We start from the raw sequence: 22,711 nt of genomic DNA on the forward strand, positions 1-22,711 counted from the left end.
ATGTACGTGACTAGAATATTTCTATGTTTATAGCACTCGTACATAAAAAAATGTATGTGGGTATGTCTGTCTATTTATATACATAAATATATAAATACATAAAAAATGTGAGAGAGATATAAAGAGGAGAATCATTTTCCTCATATGCTGTGTTGTGGCATGTGTTCCTTTCAGGAGAACACAGATTATCAGTTTCAGTTTCTTGCAACACTGATGATAGCAAAACACTGTCCCAGTGCTAACAACCTCCCCTGTCTATTTTAATGGTAAGCCAGTGCATTTCGTAGTGACCATTTCTGATCCTGTTTTTCACATTCTGTCTTCAAGAAACCCAGAGCACAGTGGGTTTGATGTTTCACAATATGCTGTGTTCAAGAGCAAAACATTGTTTTGTTGTGAAGGTTCCTGAAATAATTATGCAGAAAAGTTGGAATTAAATGATATGCTTTCAGCTGGAGAATTAATGAGAATGACCAAAGCACCAGTCAAGCTGAGCATAAACCCAGAAAGAATCAGAAGGTTGCACTGATCTTGCACATTCATTTACACATATGTTTTGAAGGAGATGTTCTTCTGTTAAAACCATGTCCACGTGTGTAATATTCACTGGAAAAATATCTTCTAGGCTAAGTCTGGATCCTGGCTGGGTCTGGGGAAATCAGACTGAGCTCTGGAAACTGGTAGTGCTCACGTTGTAGAGAGAAGTATTGTAGAAACATATCTGAGGTTGTAAAAGTGGAGTATGGTGAGTCAGATGTCTCCAAGGGTTCTGCAGCAGTTGTGCATACATGGATTGCTCCAAAAGTAATGCCTCCTATCTATCATCTATTTCCATAGAAACTACAACAGATACAGAAAGCACAATCACACTATTTGATAGAGGAAATTCTCAGTTACAGAGCCCTATATTTCAACATTGTCAACACCACAGCCAGTTCATGCAGATGAACTGATGGAGATGCTCTTCATTTTGCAGTGTGACAACTGTGCTTGGACATCCAGACCGTGGCTTGTCTTTAATGTTACTCTCACCACTGCTGAAATATATCACCCACTGCCTCACTGTGCTCACATCCACTGGTTGGTCTCCATAAACATTCAGCAAGTCAATGAATGTCAGTAAGTGCCATTTTTTTCTGCACAGAGGGATTCACTTCCACACCTTTGCTTCATACACACTTCTGCGTCAGACATTATTTTGTCAGACTGCCCCTCTGCTGCCATCTGTCACACAGCTACATGACGTAGTGGAATATTGGTGGGAAGGTTCATCCTCTATTGCAGTACCACCAAAATCTGCCTCTGATGTCATGGGCCAACATAATAAAACAGGGGACATTACGTTTGGAGCAGCCCTTGTACATTTGGTGATTCACCCAATCATCTTTTCTTCTGCTTGAAACAACTAAAAATGACAACACATTAGGCTGTCTCCTTTGAGACAAATAAATTTAAATAATCAAGAAAGAAGACCATAAATTCAGCACACAGGACAGCTATGACTAAATATTTGTATGTGAAACAAGGACAGTTAGCCTTTCTATCCCCATATTTACATCTGTAAATTGGAGGTAAAATTATTTGTGATAGATTTGAAGGTGCTTGGAAGGCACTTTGAGAGATCTTTGGACTTGCCAGGCATTGTCATTTCTGTGTTATGCGGCTCAGAAAAGTAGAATGCTATGGATGAGAGACTTGAAATGATTATTTCACAGAAGTGAGGAAAAGACTAGAGTTTAATATCAGTCTGAGGTGCATTGGTAGATATAACAGAGAGATGGCAGAAATATGTAACTGCAGCTGGACCTTGAAGATCTCATAACATTTGAAAGGGGAGAAGAGAAAAAAATCAGAGACCTTTGTGCAGATTTGCTTTGCTGAGGAGGGAGGCATATTTAGACTGTGGTAGTGGTAGAACTGCCCTTCCCAGAAGCAGTGTGCTGAGTAGGAGCTATCTGCTGGCTGATCTGAAATCATTTGGTGTGTAGGGGCTATTGATTCTGGGTGAAAGAAGGGGGAGGATGCTGCCCACAGCAACACAAAGCATGTTAGTCTAATAGGCTGATGACTCACAAAAGATAACATGTTATCCTAATGCTTCTGCTATTATCAAGTTATTTCAACACTATAATAAAGGGAGAGATACAAGTTGTTTTGTTTTTTTCTTTTTTATCAAGAGACTTTACTTCAATCAGTGCTGTGTGTACACAAGCAAGCCTTGACACAAATTAAGTATAGAATCATCGGAGTAAGTTAAAGTCAGGCTCAGAATCAAATTATTGCTTTATCACTATTATTAGTTTGAACTTTCATTTTCATAATATCCTGTATTTTAGACTTCTTAAACTATATTGGTTTGCAGGTTTTGTTTTACATCTGGAACCATTATATAAGATATAGTTGGCCCTGCTCTGGCAGATTTTTCTTCGTAGTGGCAGACTGTATCTCCTATCAGGATACAGCAATGCTCTGAAGTGTGGTGGAGGGGAAAGAGAAATCTTCAAAGTGCAAGACATTTTATTAAGCAAAGCTAGGAATATCACATCTCTGTCAAGTGTTTAGTCACACAAATTACAGTAATATCAAAAGGTATAATTTATGCAGTACAATTCTCTTAATTGGCACAGACTCTGGTGGAGCCAGAAAGGTGCCACTTGAACAATTGTCCTGATTATCAGAGACTTGTAGGAATACACTTTTTGAATCTACATAAGAGAAGGAAGAAAACTAGTGGGTCAGCATCTTTATCCTCCTCTGTCAATTCAGAATAATTCCCTCCAGTATTTTTTCTATCTCCAAATTACATGTGATAAGGTTTATACCACTTTCCTTGAAGAAGATTGTTTCCTAATGTAATAGATTTCATTTTTCATTCACTATAAAGTGTCTTCTGCTTAATTTCCTTACTTTGCTCCCATTTACATAGAAGCCCTTTATTGTTGCTCTGAAGTTAAGCCCTCTTTTCCTTTTCAATATTCCTATTTTTGGGTCCCAGTACAACTCCACCAATTACCTCCACCCATCATTTTGCCAACAAAGACTGTATGCAGTCAATGACTAAGAAATTATTGGTCGTGGTTCCAAGTGCCCCATTTTTCTGGTGACTGTGTTCCTTGAGGGGCCTGATTAAGCCCTAATAAGTTGTTTGTGAAGCGTTCTCCTAAGAAACGGAGGGTGCAGAGTAGTTAGTCACACACAGAAGGTGGACTCTCAGACTTGCTGAGCACTTACTCTCTATTTGACAGAAGTCAAGGCGATGAGGAGGTTTCTGAATCTTGCTACCCATTTGACTGACAAAGGGGAAAAATAGCTTTTTCTGGAATTTCTGTGTAAAATAAATGTTAACGTTGTTAACTTCGTTGTGGCTCATCTCAGAGCCATGACAATGCACGGAAGTATTGAAAAGAGGCTGTAGTCCAGGAGTTAGTCAGAGTTCTTTTGCAGACTGTGCTGTTTGCATGGATGAGGGGTGTCACTTTATGCACAATCCTGTCTGAAATTTCTTTCTTGGCAGACATCCTGGTGAAATTATTCTGTTATTTATCAGGATGTGGAATCGTGTTGAAGAAAAAAAAAAATAATAAGTTGTTCTGCTTCCAGTGAGGAGTAAAGAAACACACTGCTAGAACCAAACACCATTGTTTCTCTGTAAAAGATTCTTGGTTTGGGTAAAGCACTTGTAGTCACTACAGATGAGCTGCTGTTCATCCATTCTGCCCATAGAGGAGTAGGTGTGGGAGAAAGATTGAAATGCAAAGCATCACCATCCATCTTCTGACTGCAAATCCAAGAGAGAAAGCCTAGAGTTGTGTGGATAGTTGTTTCAAAATGTTGTGAATCAGGGTTCTATACTGATTCTGCATGAGCAAAGCATCCTTGGTACAATATGGTCACCTCCTCTTGATAAAGACCAGTTCAGAGAGAGCGGGTTTTCTCCCAGAATGCTTTTTCCCATGTGGCCAGCTCATGAAGATGGAGGATGAGTGGGTCCTGCTCTTGGACATCCCAAGAAAGTTGGAGGTTGAGGATGATGGGCAGAAAGGGTTTGGGGAGCACAGACCTGTAGTACTTGCCAGTAGCAGGCTGCATGTAAGTCCGTTTGACTGTGCAACCATTGTGCTGAAGTGATCCTGATGCCAAAGTCGTGTTTCTTTGTTTTCAGTTTCATTTGGTGCCACGCCGAGCTGCATGCACTGCCGTCTTTGTCAGTGTCAGTATATTACCAACAACTTTCGGAAAGCACTAATGAACAAGTGCAATTTCTTTTCTCTATTGTTGGGTTTTTTGTAAAGTTGCTCAAATGCTCTCAGGTATGGCGGCCCTGAACGGAGGACTCGGCGCAACAGGCTTGACGAATGGTACAGCCGGCACAATGGACGCGCTCACCCAGGCCTACTCAGGAATCCAGCAGTACGCTGCCGCTGCGCTGCCCACCTTATACAGCCAGAGCTTGTTGCAGCAGCAAAGCGCCGCGGGCAGCCAGAAGGAAGGTAAGCATCTGCCCCATTTTAGGATAAGCCATGCTCCAACAAGCATGCGGTATTTCCTGGAAGACCCAGAAGGCCAACAATATCCCAGGCTGCATTAACAGAGGATGCAGGGAGGCCAACAGGAAGAGGGAGGGGAATGTCCCCCTCTACTTTACCCTCATGAGGCCTCATATGGACTGATGGGGCCCCAAACACAAGAAACACATGAAGCTGTTGGATTGGGTCCAGAGGAGGCCACGAGGATGCTCAGAGGTCTGGAGCATCTCTCCTTTGAAGACAAGATAAGGAAGCTCAGTGGAGACCTCTTTGTGGCCTTCCAGGGAACATCTAAACAGAAGGGAGACCAGCTTTTTACACAATCTGAGAGTGACAGGACAAGGGGGAACTGAGAGTGGTGAGGTGCTGTAACAGGCTGTGCTGCAGACAGGCTGTGGATGCCCCATCCCTGGAGGCATTCAAGGCAAGGTTGGATGTGGCCCTGAGAAGCCTGAGCTGGTGGGGGGCAACCAGCCCATGGCACGGGGTTGGAACTAGATGATCTTTAAGGTCTCTTCCAACCTAAGTTATTCTATGTTTCTATGGTTCTGTGACTCTGAAACAGTCATGTCTTGGGTGTATTTTCTCACAGTGGCTCAACAAAAGATCTCAGATAGCCTTGTCTTTGAAGTTAACACTTTCTCCTGCCCTGATTTAGTGTTTTTCATTTTTTCAGTCTCTCTGCAACTCTCTTTTCTACCATCTCTTCTTCCAGCTATACCTTACTGACAGTTCTGCTCTAAAAATGCCACTGCATAAAAAGGCATCAGTAGCAAAATTCATCCCTTTACAGGTGACCCTCACTCACACTCTGGGCTGGTTTCCATTTTCCATGATAATGGATTTAATCTGATGATGTTTAAGTTTTCTCAGTCAATGACATGAACTGGCTTTGCTCTGAGTGGTTCTTAGCTTAAATCTGGGTTTTGCAAGGATGCAACTTAAGGGAGTGATTGCCCCTCTCCCCGCACCAGTAGAGCAAAACAAACCTCGGGAGTTTGCTGCTAAGAATAAATAAATACTAATTAATAAATTTTTAGTAAAATGAGGTTACCCTTTTCCCCTCTTCCATTCTCTTGCACTCATTTTGGGGTTTTGATTCTGTTTTCATTGCTTCCCCTCCTCTCATCCTAAATTCCAGCTAATTCTAGAAGAACAGGAAAATATTGCATGCTTTCTAAGATTGTATCTGTGCTCCCACTACTGCTCTTGCCAGAGATAAGCTTTGGAAATAAACCCACTGTAATATCCTCAAGAGAAAGATTTTTATCCTCTTTTAATATTGTATCTTGCACTGTTATGGGATGTGGTGTTTCCTAGGAAGATAAATTTGGCATTCCCACAGCTGGTTGTTATATGAGGACACTGTGGAGTTAAAAATGCATATTTCCTCTAAATTTGTTGTTTCATTTACTGCTAAAAGCTTGGACTGTAGTAAATGAAAGTTGGGTTTTTTGGTTTTTTGTTTGTTTGGTTGGTTTTTGGTTTTTTTTTTCCAAATTTTGTTGTGTTCTCTGTTCTTGTCCTTCATCTCACTCACTTTAGTCGGTGACAGTCAACTGACACCAGAAATTGTTTATCTGGTGTCATTCTAAGATACTTACTGAAGGACAGCTGGATTTTCTTCTATTTGTTTTCATCAGTATACGAGCTATCAACTGTAGTCTTGTTTTTTCTTTTTGAATTGGCAGTGTATTTTTAAAAACACAGCCTGTTTTGTTGTGTCTTCGTTCTGTAAGTAAGGAGTTAAGCTAAAGTGAATAAATTCCATCTTTGTATACTGACAACTCTGTTTTACTTCTTACCATGATTTCCCATGGCATGGTGAAGAGTGGTCAAGGATAACAAAATACCAAAGCAAAACACAGTATCAGCACTCAGTGCTGAAGCAGAGTGAACTGCCTCCTGCACATGCTGTAAACCATTGTTGAATAAGTTCTGCTTGTTATTTAAAAGAAAAAGAAATAGTAGTATTTTTAAATAGTATTGTTTAAAAAATGTCTTTTTTTTTTTAATGATATTTTACTTTGTGTCAGAAGAAATAAGCTGCAGGTGAAATTCTTTTTCCATCTTTTCTCTCACCACCAAGACCATTTTCTTTTTTTCTTTCTAAAAACATTTTTAATAAGCCATTTGTACCCCATGTTGGGCAAACACTGCAGCCTTTTCCTTCAGGCAGACAGAGGGCAGCAGCCTGGTTCTTCTGTTATGAGAGGTGGGTCTTTGTGACTGCTGCAAAAGGTACTCCATGAATGTGGTTGTGCTTCCAACTCCAATCCCGAAACCACAGACAACCCTTCATATACACCCCTAGGCTCCATTAAGCAAGGGAACATTTAAGTGAGTTACTTTATACATGTTTTTATCAGAAATGTTTGTTCCCTTGTGCTCCCAGAGTTTGTGTGGGAAGGTCACGTGTCTGGTTCCATCATAGGTCACATTAATGGCTCATTCCCAGTATATGACTATAAAACAGAAACTGAGCTGAGGATAAATAAAAAATAACACTATAATTGCTAGGGGGGATGCTTAAACCAATAGCATCGATAGTATTTATCTCAGACTTAGGCTATAAGAAAAATATTCAAAGCACCTTCAAGCTTGTACCTTTCTTTTCACATTCCATTTGTCTAAAGCCACTTTAATCTCAACCCAGCAACTTCAGATTGCACTTCTTAAAAACAATTATTTTACAGAGTTTTTTCCAGGAAGCAGAGCTTTCTCAAGAATATTTGTATTTTAAAAAAGGCCAAGCTCTTTAGTTCTTAGTATCTTTCCCTCTCTGACTTCCCTGATTTCCAAGTCAAAGGTTTCCTGTGTCTTACCCTTTCTGTTTCCACCCCCACCAACTTCCTACCATTTTTGGTTAAATCTGCGATGCACCAATCTGAGCTCTGCTCACTGTGTTTCCCTAAATTCCTGCTACTGAGAATTAAACCAACAAACCCATGTAGGTGTTTGAGGCAGCAGAGGGCTCTTTGTGCAGATCTGGGAGAATTGTGAGAGAGTAAATACATTGTGTACCTGCTTTCCTAACCCTAATTTTACTGAAAGACACTCGAGTAAATTGAAGAAAGAGTCTGCAGTTTAACTTCTTTTGTAGTAGAGGTATCAAGTGAACACTTTGCAAGATAGGATGCTCTAAAGAGCTCCATTTCAGCTCTATTCCTTTGATGATCTACTTACTTTTCTTCCTTCAGAGTTGGAAAGTGAAATGCTTTCTGACCATCACCTTCAGTAAGTACTATGGAAAAACAGATTAAATCTAGCTCTTGTAATAGCCATTTTCGTACTTGTTTGTTTGTTTGTTTTCCTAAAGGTCCAGAAGGGGCAAACCTCTTTATTTACCACCTCCCCCAGGAATTTGGAGACCAGGACATTCTGCAGATGTTCATGCCTTTTGGAAATGTTATCTCTGCTAAAGTCTTCATTGACAAACAGACCAATCTGAGCAAGTGCTTTGGTATGTCAAATTTAATAAATTTAATAGTAAGAAGCACATGCACTGTGCTGAAAAGGGGTCAGGAAAGAAAATTAACAGCAGTGTGAGAAATGTCATACTGGAATCTCATTCCCAAAATAATGGACTCTTAATCCTCAAGTGAGTGGAAGGATGCACAGGCAAACTAGTTCTAACTAAAAACTGGATGTGAAAAAACAATAATAATCTTCCAGTCTGACATCTCGCATAAATGTGTCAAGTACATGAAACTAATTACACCCTATGTGGGGGAATGTCATTTAGTATACTATTAAGCTGCCTTATTATGGATAACTAATTATTCTCTATTGTATAGCTGAGCCACTTAAGAATGCTCTATGTTTAACCCATTACTTCTACATTACAGGAATTTCTTTCTTCTGAATTAAGTACAAGATTGTGCAATTAGTGCTTGGATGGCTTGCACTTGTAGTTCAGAACACTTTACATACAGTAGATGTCTAGATATGCTGCTTTAACTGCTTCGGGCAGGTGCCAGTGCACTATGGAAGGTAGCATATCCCCTTACCCTAGGGAAGGGATGAAGGCAACACTGACTAATCAGTGTCAGGTTTCCCAAGGAATGCTCTGAGCTACCAGAAAGCTAGATTTCAGCAGAGGAGAAGGTGATGTGTTTGTTGTTATAAAACAAATTCTAAGGTTAGTCAGGTAGGCTGATGTTCTTTGAATGACATAGGTGCACCAGTTATAGTGACTTGAATCCTGAAAACAGAACGTTAGCAAGTGGTAATCTGTTAGATTGTAGTCTAATAACTGTGATCACAATGCGAGGCATGAGGAGGGGATGGAGGAGGACAGAATATCTGAAAAATAAATGTGTGAAGGTTTGACCCAAAATACTGACGGCTCTTTCCCAGAACATAGAAAAATGGCTTTATGTATGATAAATTAGTCCTTTTAGGTTCAAAAACTCCTTTGTACTGGCACCAATTGCTCTTTTCACAGCACCATCCCTTAATTTTCAGGTTTCCCAGTTAACCATAATACATGTTCCTTAACTTTCCTATCGTTACATTTTTCTATCTATGTTCTATTAAAATGTGTCTGTCAAAGGTTTTGTCTACACAAGAGCCATTCAGGAACAGCTGTTGGACTTCAAACCATTTTGGAAGGAGATGAATTTATCTAAACACGCAGTACCCAAACAAAAGCAGCATTTATCACACTACTCAGAAATACCTACTGCACTGGAATTCAAGTCATACCACGATCTGAGTGTTTTTCACCAAAAGACAAATCCTTAGTACACCTTGAAAGTTAACTCACATTAGAGAAAGGGTGCAACATTCTTTCTGCATTTTCCCACATATTTTTTGGTCCCTGTTTATGCTTTACCAAAAATTGTTCAGATTTGGACTAATATAGTCCAGCGTATTTCTGCAGTGGGTTAAAGCAGTCCCTGAGGCTGTAGCAAATTTAAAAGTGGAATTGAAAATGACTCCCTATTGATCTGGAACCAGTTCAGTTAGTATGTTGGGGTGACAAAATCATTGTTGAGGTCTCCACGAATCTTGATGAAATGTCAAATCAAGCTGTGTTAATCGAAACGCAGCAATTGTGATCACTAATGAAAAAATGTAGATTAGTTTGAGCAGGCAGCTCAATTCATCAACTTGCTTCCCACACTAGCTTTTTGTGAGTTTCTTTTTACTGTTTGATTACCTACCTACACATTCGTCTGGATTTATGGGACACAATTACCTAACTTAGAATGATGAACTGAGGCAATCTTGTTTGAGGGAAAACAGAGGGGTCAACACCCAATGGATGGAGCGGTCCTCTGTCTTTTTGGCATTCGTCAGGTTTCACTAACATAGCAATTTCTCATTCTTCCTTCCCCAGATATTCTGCCACCAGTGAGAAAGTTCTGCTTTAAAAGCAAAAAGTACTGTGCTGGCAGAGGAAGTTGAGATGTTCAGATTGAGTAGGTGACTACCTGTGTGATGCTGCTAATCACGGGCCAGAATTAATCCTGCGAGTTTAGCATATTTATCTCTGTCTGCATTGTCCCAGTTTTACTAAGCAAGATTCACCTCATCTCTTTGTTGTTTCAGCTCCATATATGTATTTCAGAAGCTCTTTTATTTTCTCTCTCTTTGTACCCCAAGCCGAAAACCAGGACAATATTGCATCTGAATTACCTGTTTCTGACTTGTAATGACCATTGCTCATAGTACAGTTTGGGTTTGATTCTTTTTTGTTTGGCTGGTACGGTTGGGGCTTTTTTGGAAGTCAAATTACAGATGAGGACAGACTGAACACTAGAATGGTGAAAAGATTGTCCAAGGCCATCCACTTATCAGTGGAATTGGAAAGGGAAGGTACATTCCAAGTGAATCTCGGGGTAGTGATCCAGAATGATAAGCTTTTATGTAACACTGCCTCACAAAATGAAAAATTACTTTTCTTTGCAGAAAATGAGCTTTGGTATTATTTGCTTTCTTGTCCAGCTCAGATGAATGCTCAAGACATTAAATGGTGATGAGGATGACAGGACAGTCCCTCTATCCCTGAAAGTACTCTTCTGTGAGCTCTCATGAGCTGCAGTTGATTCTGCAGACAAAGGGTTTCACTCTCCAGGCTTCTCTCTCATTTTTCATAAATCTTACAATACCAGAAATGAGAAAATGTAAAAGGCAGGGGAGAAGGGATCCAGTGACATCCACGTGTAAATGCAGTCTGCCAAACAGCAAAATTGCTACTCCAGTGATTAAAAATATTTATCCTGGTTACAGAGGTACCAAGAGATTTAAAACAAAAATCAGAATCATTGTGACATGTGCTTTGAAAATTGGTAAGGAACATAATCCCCACCTAACCTGCAATTTAAGCTTCAGACAAAAAAGAAAATGATAAACGGTTGCAATCAGAAACAGATAAATAAAAGGAGAGAATGCCAGACTCCTCCACGAGCTTTAGAAGTGAAGGCTGATGATAAGGGACAAGATGAAAGTGTTACGGGTTAATGTAGATATAGCATTCTATGTATAGAGACAAATTGTGAATCAGAATAACAACTGAATGATAAAGGCTGATTCCATTGGTACAGCACAGAGGATGTATATTTGAATTTGTGGCTGTGTCAAGGAAACTATTAAAGAGACACTGAATGAAGTGACTTATTACATCCCTCTGGAAGGTAAGCATAGGCTGAGCTTATTGTTCTTCTGTCAGAAGGGGAGCGTCTCATTTTGTGGCATGAATGGTGAGCAGAAAAGCCGCCTCTGGGTGTACTTACTTTTCTTTATTCACCATTCGTAGATGCCACCTGATGACTGGTTTAGATCAGTTGCTTAACTTTTAGGTCACTAAGACTAGCTAAGATAAAAAGGAACTAAGGTAATGGGAATTTTGTAGCTGAAGACCATTCCTGTTGCTCTTAAGGGAGCAATGTGAAGGTCAGGAAGGCTGTGCAGGAAACTGCTGAACTGTCAAGGAAGGTAAGAGCTACTACACCTTGGTTATGGAATATCTGCCTGGAAGGTGCTACAGCTGCCTTTCAACTCATAGTAGCTATCTCTTCTGTCCCTAAGGAAATTCTAGAGCTTAGACTGAGGTCTCTGAGCTGATGGAATTAGACAAGAGAGTGCAGTGCTAAGGCAGTGAGTGGAGTCGTGTGGATAGATAAGATCTCCTAGAAGAAGGCAGGGGAAAGAAAGAAAGCGATTAAGCTCTTCAGGATATGGCAATGATATTAAAAGGGAATGATCAAGGGAAGAAAGTGAGGAAGTGACCAGTTACTAGAACCAAGGAAGGTATCAAGGAACATTTATTATCTCTTAAGTTGATGACTAATGAACCACATGAAGCAACTGTACTGACTTTGGCCAGGAGAGGATTTGTAGAGATTTAAGTGAGAAGTGTTTTTTGAGTGGAATGACCAGAAGTGAACCTGAATTGTTAGAGGAGAGATGTAAGTAAATAGTTTGGTGAAGGTGATTTAAGGTGAACTAGAGGGAAGGTCTGTGAAGGAGGGAGGGCAGACAGGGACAAAATCACTTGTTAAGAGGGGTTCTTTTCTTTACAATGAGGAAAGTGTATCTGACACTGAAGAAGAAAGAGGGCAGTGGTGTGAGGTAAGTAAGAGCCATAAAAGAGCAGGTTAAAATGATGATAAAAAGAGGTTTTAAATCAGAAAAGGATGCAGGCACTAAGCACAAATGAAGAAAGCTGATAGAAGAGAGCAGCTGAGAAGCTTCTGTGTTAGTATTGAAAACAAAGTGTATGGGAGACATACTTTAACAGAGCGAAGGGATGCGTATTAAGGCAAAATCAAGTGGAAAGAAGAGGGAGCATTGTGAAGCCAGTGCATAATAGCAGGCTGGAATGCAGAAGTAATTAGCCAGAGCAGAGACAGAGCAGCAGTTAGACAAGCTTTGCAATTACAAGTGGGAGGCCCAGATATGAAAATGAATTTGGGGCTTCCGGAATCAGGGAGATTTGAGACCATTATGAACAGAGTTTTTTGAGTCTCACAGGGAAAAGAAAGCTGAGCCAGGCCAGCCATTCTGAATTACCCGAGCAAGCATTATCCCCTCTAGTTAGTGCTGACAACTGAGGAGCAGAAGATCTGGAGTTCTCATCAAGTCCTGCCATCGTCTTTATGATGTTGCTTAATTTCAATCCTTGCATGCCCCTTTTGGGACCAACAGGCTGAATTAATTAACATTTAATGTACCTTGAGATCTTGAACTGGAAGGAGCTGCAAAAATACAAAATATTAACATTGCAACTGTCCTAGCCTGGGCCTAAGGAGATGGCTGTTGAATACCACCCAGGACCAGTGCTCATGAGCTTACATTCAGAAGTGCAAATGCACTCAAGCATCCAAGTTTGGGTTTTCGTTCTGTAACCAGGTATTCTATTTCAGCTTCAGATCAGCAGGCTGGGCTAATACACCGGGATGTATGTAGATATTACAGTGAAAAGTGTTACAGTGATAAATATCTACGGTCTCTAAGGTAGGTGGATTAAAAAAAAAAAAAAAAAAAAAAAAAAAAACAGATTGGGAAACTGCATTGCACCAAAACAGGACAACCACATCCGAAATAGAAAAGAAATATTATAAAGGTAAAGGAGAAGGAAAAGGAAAAGAGAGAGGAAATAGGATATAAACTGTGATCAACTAATTGAAAGAAAGATGAATGTGTTGAACAAATAGCAATAATAAAATCCTAACAAAAGCATTCTGAAATTTGTTCTAACCTACAGTTCGCTTTCTCTCCCGCCTCCGTTCTGTGTCTCATAGGTTTTGTTAGCTATGACAATCCAGTCTCTGCACAAGCTGCTATCCAGGCTATGAACGGCTTTCAGATTGGCATGAAACGCTTGAAGGTTCAGCTGAAACGCTCCAAAAATGACAGCAAACCTTACTGATCTTAACCCCAGATGCTTACTGCTCTTATTTTAGCTTTCTTAGGGTAAGTCCCATGAGCAAACCTGTCCTCTGCAGGGGGGTTAAGAGAGAACATATAGCCAACCTTCACCAAGAGACAGTTATTTTTACAGTTACCACTTCCATTTCCCCACTTGTCCTTATTACACTTGGCTCACATTTCCTCGCCAAGTAATTACTGAGTTGTGTTACTGTATTTTGTTTTGCAGCATAATTTATCTCCTTTTTAAAAAAAATAAAATGTCTTGAAATTCAAAGCAACACACACACTCTCTCAAAAAAAAATGTGCAATTTAACTCTGTGAACCCTGGTGCCATTAGCACACAATAAAAGTTGTTTTCTATGGATGGATCCTATTTTACCAGGGTGGCACCAGCAGTTTATAGGTTAAAGAAAATGGCCTCATGCCAGTTGAAGCACTTATTTTGCAACAAAAAAAAAACAAAAACAAAAAAAAATTGAAGCAAGTCTTTCCACTACATCAACTTGTTTTTTGAGAAGATTTGATTTTTGTTGTTTGTTTTTTTTCTCAGTTCAAAACAACGTATTGTTATATATTAGTCTGATTTTACACTGGTCGTCTTTATATTTCACTTTTTTTTTAAGTTCTTGTTTTTTTGTTTTTTGGGGTTTTTTTTTGTTTGTTTGTTTTTTGAAAGGATTAATGTAAAAAAAATACAAAGATTTAGAGATCTGTTTCTAAAGCTACAGGGTTTAAAATAAAAAAATAAAAATAAAATAAAAATAAAATAAAACAAGTGACAATACTTGATGTTTCTTGAGAGATAAATTTAATAATAATAATAAAAAAAAGAAAGCCACAGGCCTGTAAATTTTATTTGTAAAAAGCATTTCTATTTTTATACAAAATTTTTACTGCCTCAGAAATAATGGAAGTTATTTATTGCCTATTGTTAACTTATTGGATACCTAAAGAGCAGCTCTCTATGCTAGCTAGATCCTTTGAAGTAGTCTCTAGAGTAATTGTGCCAAGAATGGGCGCTTTTTTCATTGTTGAACCCTACACCCTTTACAGTTCATGCTTTTATCCTCTTGTTTGTATTTGTCTGGTTATTTTGTTCGTAGTTTCCATTACCGAGTTTATAGTTCAGTTGTCTGGCCCTTTTTTTCCCTCCCCGTACCTTTATGTTACGTTTGTAGAAACTGGTTCTTTCCTCTCCTTTCTCCCCAAAGATGAATCCATTCTCTCTGACTCCTCTCAGATGGATTCTTTTGGGGTTCCATTGTGCCATTGTTGACAAGTATTGTAAGTTAATGCAAATTGTGCGAACAACTCCTAGACTCTACTGATAAAAAGATTTGCATTAGTTTTCTCCTGCACCCACAAAAGTGATTTTCTTTGTGCTGCATAGATTCTGTGTAACTTTTTTCCTCTTCCTTGTTTTTTCCCTAGACATCTCCATGCCCGTTAGCCCATCGTTTGCCTAGCATGTCCCTGTGGCGTCTCAAAAAAAAAAGTTTCATCGTCCCGTCATTGTTTCTGATGTCTTTCTGACCTCACATCACATTTGGTTCTCCTACTGACCTTTGATCTAGTTTGACCTTTGAAATTTGCATGTGACCTCATCTAGCTATGAATTCTGGGAAGTCAATGTGAAAACAAAACATTGCTGCATTCACGCAAGACTGAAATTTATTATTAGATAAATTAACGATAGGATTTAAAGACAACCTGTGGCAAAGTGTTTTTTCTTTCTTTCCTTTTTTCTATTTCTTTTCTCTCTTTGTTTGTTGTAATTTTTTTTGTTATTCTTTTTCCTTTGGATTTCGTTTTTTTTTGTTGTTGTTGTTTTGTTGTTTTTTTGGTTTTTTGTTTGTTTGTTTGTGTTTTTTGTTTTCATTTCGTAAAAAAAATAAAATAAAATAAAATAAAAAAACAGACTTGAAAGTATTATACAGGGATTGGCATTCTGCCTGGTCACTGGTGACAATAGCAATATGTGTCCAGAGGCACAGAATGTTGGTTTCTAACAGACTACTTCCAAAACAGTTTGAGAAATAAAACTGTCTGATTTTAAGTCTCTAGAGGTCTGTAATAGTTTTTACATTTTTCAGGCAGTGTAAAGTTTTTTGATAAGGCCATTTTAGGTGGCTCACTTTCTCATTAAAGTATATATATAGAACCACTTTTTGTAGATTAGTATAAGAAAATATTTACCCTGTTTTAGGGCAAATGCTACCTACTTGTGTCACCTTTTGCTGAACTGACTCACAGTTAGACAATCCATGGTTTAATGCACATGAAATTACCTATATTTTATACTGTTTCAATGTACAGAAGAAAGGTTACTGTAAAATGTGTTACGTTGGTGCTTCTGTGAATTAAGTTGTGGTTTCATCATGAGTCTTATGGTCTTAAGTGTTCTATGTTTATAAAAGACGAGTTTAAAATTGGTTTACTTGAAGAAGGAGAACATAAATGAGATTCAAAATAAATAAAAAATAAAAAACAAAAAAAAAAGTTGTTTGCTTAAAAAATAAAAATAATTTTAAAAAAAGAATTTCATGTGAAAAAATAAAAAAAATTACAAAAAAAGTTACAAACTATTCCAGAATAAGTTTTGTGTTGGCTTGTGACGCATTGATGTCATTTTTTTATTGTGGACAATTTAGATGTGTTTGTGTTCAGCAAAATGTGATCGGTTTTTCTTTTAAAGAAAAAATAAAAAAAAAAAAGAAATCAGTGAAACTATAGTGCCAAATTCCAAAGGTACTTTCTTCCTAGAGCTTCAGTGTGTTTCTTGTGTGAAGTAATTTGATAACATGGGTATTTTATTATGTGTTTTGTATAAATCCCTAATATTTAAAGAAAAAAAAAGAGGTTAAAAAGTTTGTTAACTTGCTATCCTGTGGTCTTGTTGCCTGAAATTGTTATTGTTTGTTATTTCTCTTTGATGTTTTTTGTAAAACATTGTACAAGTGCCCATGTTTCACTTTTTTAACCACTCTGCACACATCAATGCTGTGAAAGCAAACCTCACAATGTATTTTCTTCATATTGTATGGAAACCTCTAAGGTGAGAAAGTTTTGAACTTTTAACCCTTTCCACCCAGAGCTGTCTTGAGTGTTGATACCTTTTATACATTCACCATTTTGCTGTTTATTTTTATATATATATATATATATATAAATATATATATACTTAGTTTTTTGTGGTTTATTTAATACATGGTTGAAATCAGAACAATGCACAGGGCAGATCTGAAGGACAAAATTATTTTACTGCTGTCTAAATTTCTTCTGTATCTATAACTAAAATTATTTAAAACGATAATTAACTTGTGGTTTTCCTTTTTAGATTTTGGGGATTTTGTCTTTTTCTTAAAGAGCTTTTAATATGCTGCTGGAATATGCTATTCAGTATTAATAAAATAAAAAGAAAAAATAAAACAATTCTTTAATTATCTATTGTGTGAACTACTCCCAGAAAGGAGTGGTAAATCCACCATTTGAAAACCTTGAGGAGAAAAAGAAAAAATAATAATAATAATAGTATTTTTGTAATTTAAATAAATGAACTTTTGCTTAAATCAGATGCACTAGATCTTCCTGGGTGAAAATTCAGCGTGCACTGCAGTTAAACTACTTTTTATGGATAAAGTTTACATACACTGTAATGTTTGATGTTATCTGCCATTACCTGTAACGGCGATATATCGGCTTGCTCCTGCAGACACTCATGTAGAGAGGAGTAACTTTACTCAACCAGTAGTCCGTGGGAATACAGTTGTGACTGATGTGGGTGTTTGCTGGAGGAAGCTGTGTGTAAGGAACCAGAAAAGAGATGCTGGTTGCCCTTTCACGGCCTTGTAAGTCTAATAAGATTGCATTTCTACCGCACAAGTAGTGACCAACAACCAAATTCGGTTCTATGCTACCGGTGTAGTGAATTTGTTGCCAATCCAATGTGTGTGAACAGCAGCACCTGCTAATGATGATAAAGTGCCATGCCTTCTTCCTAGCTCTATCTGATTTTATTCAATGCCATCTCAATTTAAAAACAAAGCCCTATTTGAACAACATCAGCTGGTGCACTCTTGTCTCTCATCCCCAAATTAAATGCTTCTTTATGTAGAGCCCTGGGATGGAAAGGACTAGCCTCTAGTGATGCAAAAAAGTTTCCTTCTTATAGCACATGCACTTATAAATAAATGATCTATACTTTTCTCACATGTTTTTACTACTGCTGGGGCCTTCCTACACCCTTTGAGGGCTATTTTGTACTACTTGCAGCAATTTTGCATATTCAAAGTTATCATCTCACGTACGTTATATTATATATATGTACATATATATATAATATGAGATCATCATTTGGATTGTTTAGACTGTTTCACTAATTTTTACTCATTGTACCCATCATATAAATTTCCAAAGCTTTGTTAGATGCCCTGGTGTGTCCTGCAGGTTTACCAGTCCGCTGAGAGCGGTGACATCTCTGGTCCTTGGGCAGTGCAACTCAGCATTGGCTGCAGACCCAGGCAGGTGCCCCAAATTATGCTACGTGAGATACTGGCTTAGCAGTGGGAAAGGAAAGACAGTTTGGTATTTCCAGACAAGTGAGATGGGTCCATATTGAAATATTGATTTTTATTTTTATTTTTCAAAAAATCAGGTACAAAAATGAAAGGCCAAACATATGCCTCTTTGGAGACAAATTATCTACCAGTTCTCTTTCAAAATATATTGAATGGAAAAAGCTGCAAGGGTGCAAGGGCCTAATAGGAGAGGAAGAAAAACAAGGGAAATTGCTTTACAAAATTCTAATCAGAATACTAGACTAGTTGCTTTTTTTCCAACAAATTAGCTGATTGCAATGAAATGGCAGTCCTCAAAGGAGTAACAAGTTCATCTTTCTTTCACCATAGGGGTTACAGTTCCTTGGCTTGTGCTACTCTGGAATCATTTTACTGTTTCTGTTTTTATTATCTTAAGTGCTAATTAACAAAAAAAAAAAAATAAAAAAACTATCCTGTAGTTTCATTACCTTTTTGGATAATGTCATACAAAAATGAGGAAAAAAAAAAAGAAAAAAAAAGGAAAAAAAAGACAAAAAAAAGACAAAACTATGTATTCGTGTTTTTTTTGTGCTGTGAGAATTGTTGTTTGTAGATTAATGATACTATCATTTTGTTTAGAATTTCAAACTAGTTTTTAAGTATTGTCTGAGAAAAGCCAAAGTTAATGCAATCTAGTGGAAACTGTAAGACCATTTGAGTATTGTTTCTGTTTTATTGATGCATTTGAATTTTGTTGTTTGATGGAATTTGAGCCAAAAAAAAAAAAAAAAAAAAGAAAAAGAAAAAAAAAAGCAAGCTTTCCTATTTCTACAACCTGATTGTACTTAACGCATTTTGTACCAGTGGAACTTTTTATACTGGAGATTAAAAAACAAATGGAAATTTTTGTGGCTTACTCTCGTGGGCCCCCTCGATCATGAGTGATTTTCAGGTTTGATTTCTGGAACGGTAGAAAGAGAGTTGGTTTTGTTTAGAGAATTAAAAACTTTGGCTTGGTTTCTTTTTTTCCCTTTGCTTATATCTAGTGTTTAGAATTTTGTCTTAACAGAAGCGGTAAGTTTCACTTTTTATTCTGTATCGTGCAGTTACACAATAAGGTAATTAGAATTAGGAGTACTCGGTCACTTTGCGTGGATAAATGTATTAGTTAAAACGTTAGGGGTTTGCTTTTTTGCTGTTTAGATCAGAGTTTTTTCTGATTCTTCTGTCCTCATTGTGAACATAACCGTGTAGTTGAAACAGTCAGACTTATTTTTGTAACGTATGTTATTGTGTGATGCAGTTTTTTGCTTCTGTCTCCAATATTAAACCATTTTCCTAATACTTGTCTCTCTACTTTGTGTCTTGTATTGTTGGTGGTCATTATGTGTTGGTAATACATCTACACACCTCACTGTTTCACGTTCCTGTTTTTATTTATTTATTTATTTTTTATTATTTTATTTTATTTCTCCTCTATTTGTTGGTTGTGTACAAAAGATACAGTCGATTCCACCTAAGTGAATATCTGATTGGGGGGGCAAAAGAGGATTTGTACATTTTTAGCCATGTTACGGTTCCTTTGATTTTCTTCTCTCTCCCCCTCCCCCAATAGTCATGTCTTATCACTTGGATAATCTGAGCAGGAAGCACCTTAAATGAGCTTCCTGCAAAGTCATACAGAAGACAGCTTTTGTGAGCCTTCTAACCGTAAAAGCTTATGCACACAAACACACGGAGAAATCAGAAGCCATGTGAAAAGCTTTTTGCCGACATGCCAGTCAGTCTGCAAAATGCAGATTATGGACATCAATTCTTCCCAATCATTCAAAAAAAAAAACCAAAAAACAACCAAAACAAAACAAAGATTGTGCCGCCGCTTCTCAGAAGCGTATGAAACATTCAAGAAAAGGAGAATATAGCCCTGGGATTCCTTCCGAACTGCACAGTAATCTGATGGCATATGGTGTTTGTCAAACTCCTTAGCAACTAATCACATCTTAACTAGGGCTGTGAGAGCCTGCCGAAGCCCACCAGGTGAACAAGCTTGTTACATGCAGTTATACATATCGTAATCTAAAAAATAAAATCCAAGTGAGCACAGAGAGACTCTGTTAAAGCCAGTGGGAGAAGAATAAACAAAACAAAACAAAACTCAACTTCTCCTGTTGTTCGAATGGGTGATGATGTTTTTGCTGTGGGCTTACAAAGCAGCTCATTCCCAGCACTGGCTAATAGCATTACAAATATATATATTTGTTTGTATATTTATTTTGTAAAGGTGGCTTTCAACTTTTTTATTCACTTTTTCATTTCTTATAATCTTTCTTTTTTATTTTCCTTACGAGAATCTCTCTGCTCTTCCCCACGTCCGTCACGATGGAATAAAAGACACGACAAATTCTCTGTTGTTCTGGTTTACAAAGTCTCTCTTCTCTCCTCTGTCTGATCACAAAGTTTATAATTTGGAGAGGGAGAAAAAGATAATAAAAAAATAAAAATTAAAAAAAAAAAAAAAAACAATAACAAAAACCAAACCCAAGGAGGAGAGAGAAGCACTGACAAGTGCTCTCTGGAATTCAAGCCATATGCCCACATCCCTTTCCTTTGTCCCATTTTCTGTGATGCTCAGGAAACGAAGACCACTTAAAAGTGCTCTTATGAGACCCAATGGACACTCCTTCCTCGTGTCTCCTGTCCCCTGGTCCCTCTGGCACTCTGGCTCTGGCTCACACACACACACTGCCCCAGGCACGGGGTATGGTGCTGGGTGCTCTGTGGTTTGCAGCCATGACCTTGGCTGCTGTGTTTGGAAGAGTTTTGGAATTTTTGGGTGGAGAATTGGCCTGGTTGATATTGCTAGAACTATTTTTTTCTTTCTTTGTAAGGTTGGCAGTTGTTTTTTTTTTTTTAATTAAAAAAATACCCCTTTTCTACAGAAGGCATAGAGGTGATGAATCTGGCATAGAACCTTCTAGCCCAACCGTCAGCCTGACCTGTTGAGTCCCATCACCAAGCCATGTCCCTTAGTGTGTCCCAAGCAAGCACAAGTGTAGGGCCTGTTCTCAGGAGTCCAAACTAACACCTTCCCTGCAGCCCTAGGTTTAATCCAAAACCACAGAGGCCTATAGAGGACAGGGGAGCAGGACGTGACAGTCAGATTTTGTGATCCTGGTTCTGGTTGTGTTGATGCCAGTGGATTAAGTTAAGTCTGGATTTGCATGAATGATAAATCAGAGTTGATCTCTGGGGTTTTGTCGTCATTGCTGTTGTGGATGTTTTAATTTATTTTTATTTTTTTTCCCCATACTTGATGATTTTAGGAAAGAAATCCGAGATTTGTGAGGGGTTCTTCTCCCCAAAAGAAAAACCAAAAAAAGAAAAAAAACTTTTGCCATAGTTGAGTTTCTTTCAAACACTCAGGGCTGGAAGAGGCAGGTTTTTCTTTTATTTTTTCTGTCTTTTTTTTTTTTCTTTTTTTTCTCTCTTTTTTTTTTTTTTTTTTTTTGTTATTTCAACAATGGGGAAAAATGAGTTCCTTAAAGCGATGCAGCTGAACAGTTTGTCCTGCTTAAATGCATGCTTTTAATTTCAATTATGTAAGGCACCTTGCAGTGTTAGCAAAATGTCTCTTTGTTAGCTATATGTGTATCGCCATGGGAAATTACCAAACTGTCACCAGACTTGCTGATTAAAGAATAGCCTGCCAGAGCGTGTGTGCCTTTGCCCAGTGTGACTCTTAGGTATTAGGCTAAGGAAAACAGTTTAACAAAATGTAGTGTGAATCATTCCTGATAAGTGAATAAAGCATTGTGACCAAGCAATCAGATTATTCACTTATCAGGAATCGACTGTACTGAGAGTTTGCCTGATTGTTTCTGTTCCTCATCTCTGTTGTAGTTTCACTACTTTGCTGTGTTCTGTTTTTTCTCTCATGCTCTTAGCAAAATCACTGGGAATATCCCTTTGTGTGATCATGAAACATGCTACTGAGTAACAAAAAAAAAAAAAAAAAAAAGAATTACAATATAAAAATGATATCTTAAAATCTATGCACTTGCTATCAGGAACACAATACTGGATGTGTCTTATATATATTGAACTATAATAGTATTCGATTTCTTAAATAAAGCTTAAGAAAGGATTCTGTTGTCTGTAAAATTTTATGAGCATTAAATGGAAAAAATAATAATAATAATAAAAATGTTTATAGGGTTGGGCACGTTTTTGTTATATGAAACCTTACTGGGTATGTGGTCTTTAACCATACCCAGGCAAATGTTGTATAATCCACTTAATATATTTCATTGATTACTGAGACCTTGAAAATTAGTGTGCGGGGAGAAAAAGTCTTACCTCTCAGTGACCTTCAGCAAAAGATGCTAAAATGCAGAATTTTCTATCCTTACCAAACATGCTTGCTTTTGCACTAATTTATTTATGAAATAGCTAAAATATGTAAATTGGAAAATATAATGAAACAATACTATATTTCTTCCACAAACAGTAATATGCTTCTTTTTGGTACGTGACTTTTTTTCCTCTTGGTTCTGGATAGGTTTAGAGTAAAAAAGAAACTCGGTATTCTCAATCAGAGATTCAGCACTCGAGGTCAGAGCATCTTTTTGCGGAGGACGGGTGGTTTTACTGTATCCTGTATCTGAGCCTTCTTGTAGGAAAACATTTCCGCATCAAAACCCATGCATTAAAGTGGGAGCCTAATAGCGAAAATTCGTTGGGTACAATGAAAGAAAATATTTCTTCCT

General features: G+C 37.8%; 1 protein-coding gene across 19 annotated transcripts in view; it reads left to right on the top strand.

Moving 5' to 3' along the window:
• CELF2 (CUGBP Elav-like family member 2) overlaps positions 1-21,963 on the top strand; it is a 552,930-nt gene extending 530,967 nt beyond the window's left edge. For 12 of the 19 annotated variants that reach the window (XM_032441981.1, XM_032441939.1, XM_032441915.1 and 9 more), the window contains 3 exons: positions 4,293-4,490; positions 7,846-7,989; positions 13,277-21,963. In XM_032441981.1, coding sequence (XP_032297872.1) covers positions 4,293-4,490; positions 7,846-7,989; positions 13,277-13,404 — 470 coding nt within the window. In that variant the 3' untranslated portion in view covers positions 13,405-21,963. The remainder of the gene's footprint in view (positions 1-4,292; positions 4,491-7,845; positions 7,990-13,276) is intronic. The other 7 variants (XM_015867832.2, XM_015867993.2, XM_032441977.1 and 4 more) reach the window with 3 other exon arrangements.
• Positions 21,964-22,711: the final 748 nt, after the last annotated feature.

This window comes from Coturnix japonica, chromosome 1 (assembly GCF_001577835.2).
Source record: "Coturnix japonica isolate 7356 chromosome 1, Coturnix japonica 2.1, whole genome shotgun sequence".
NCBI lineage: Eukaryota > Metazoa > Chordata > Aves > Galliformes > Phasianidae > Coturnix > Coturnix japonica.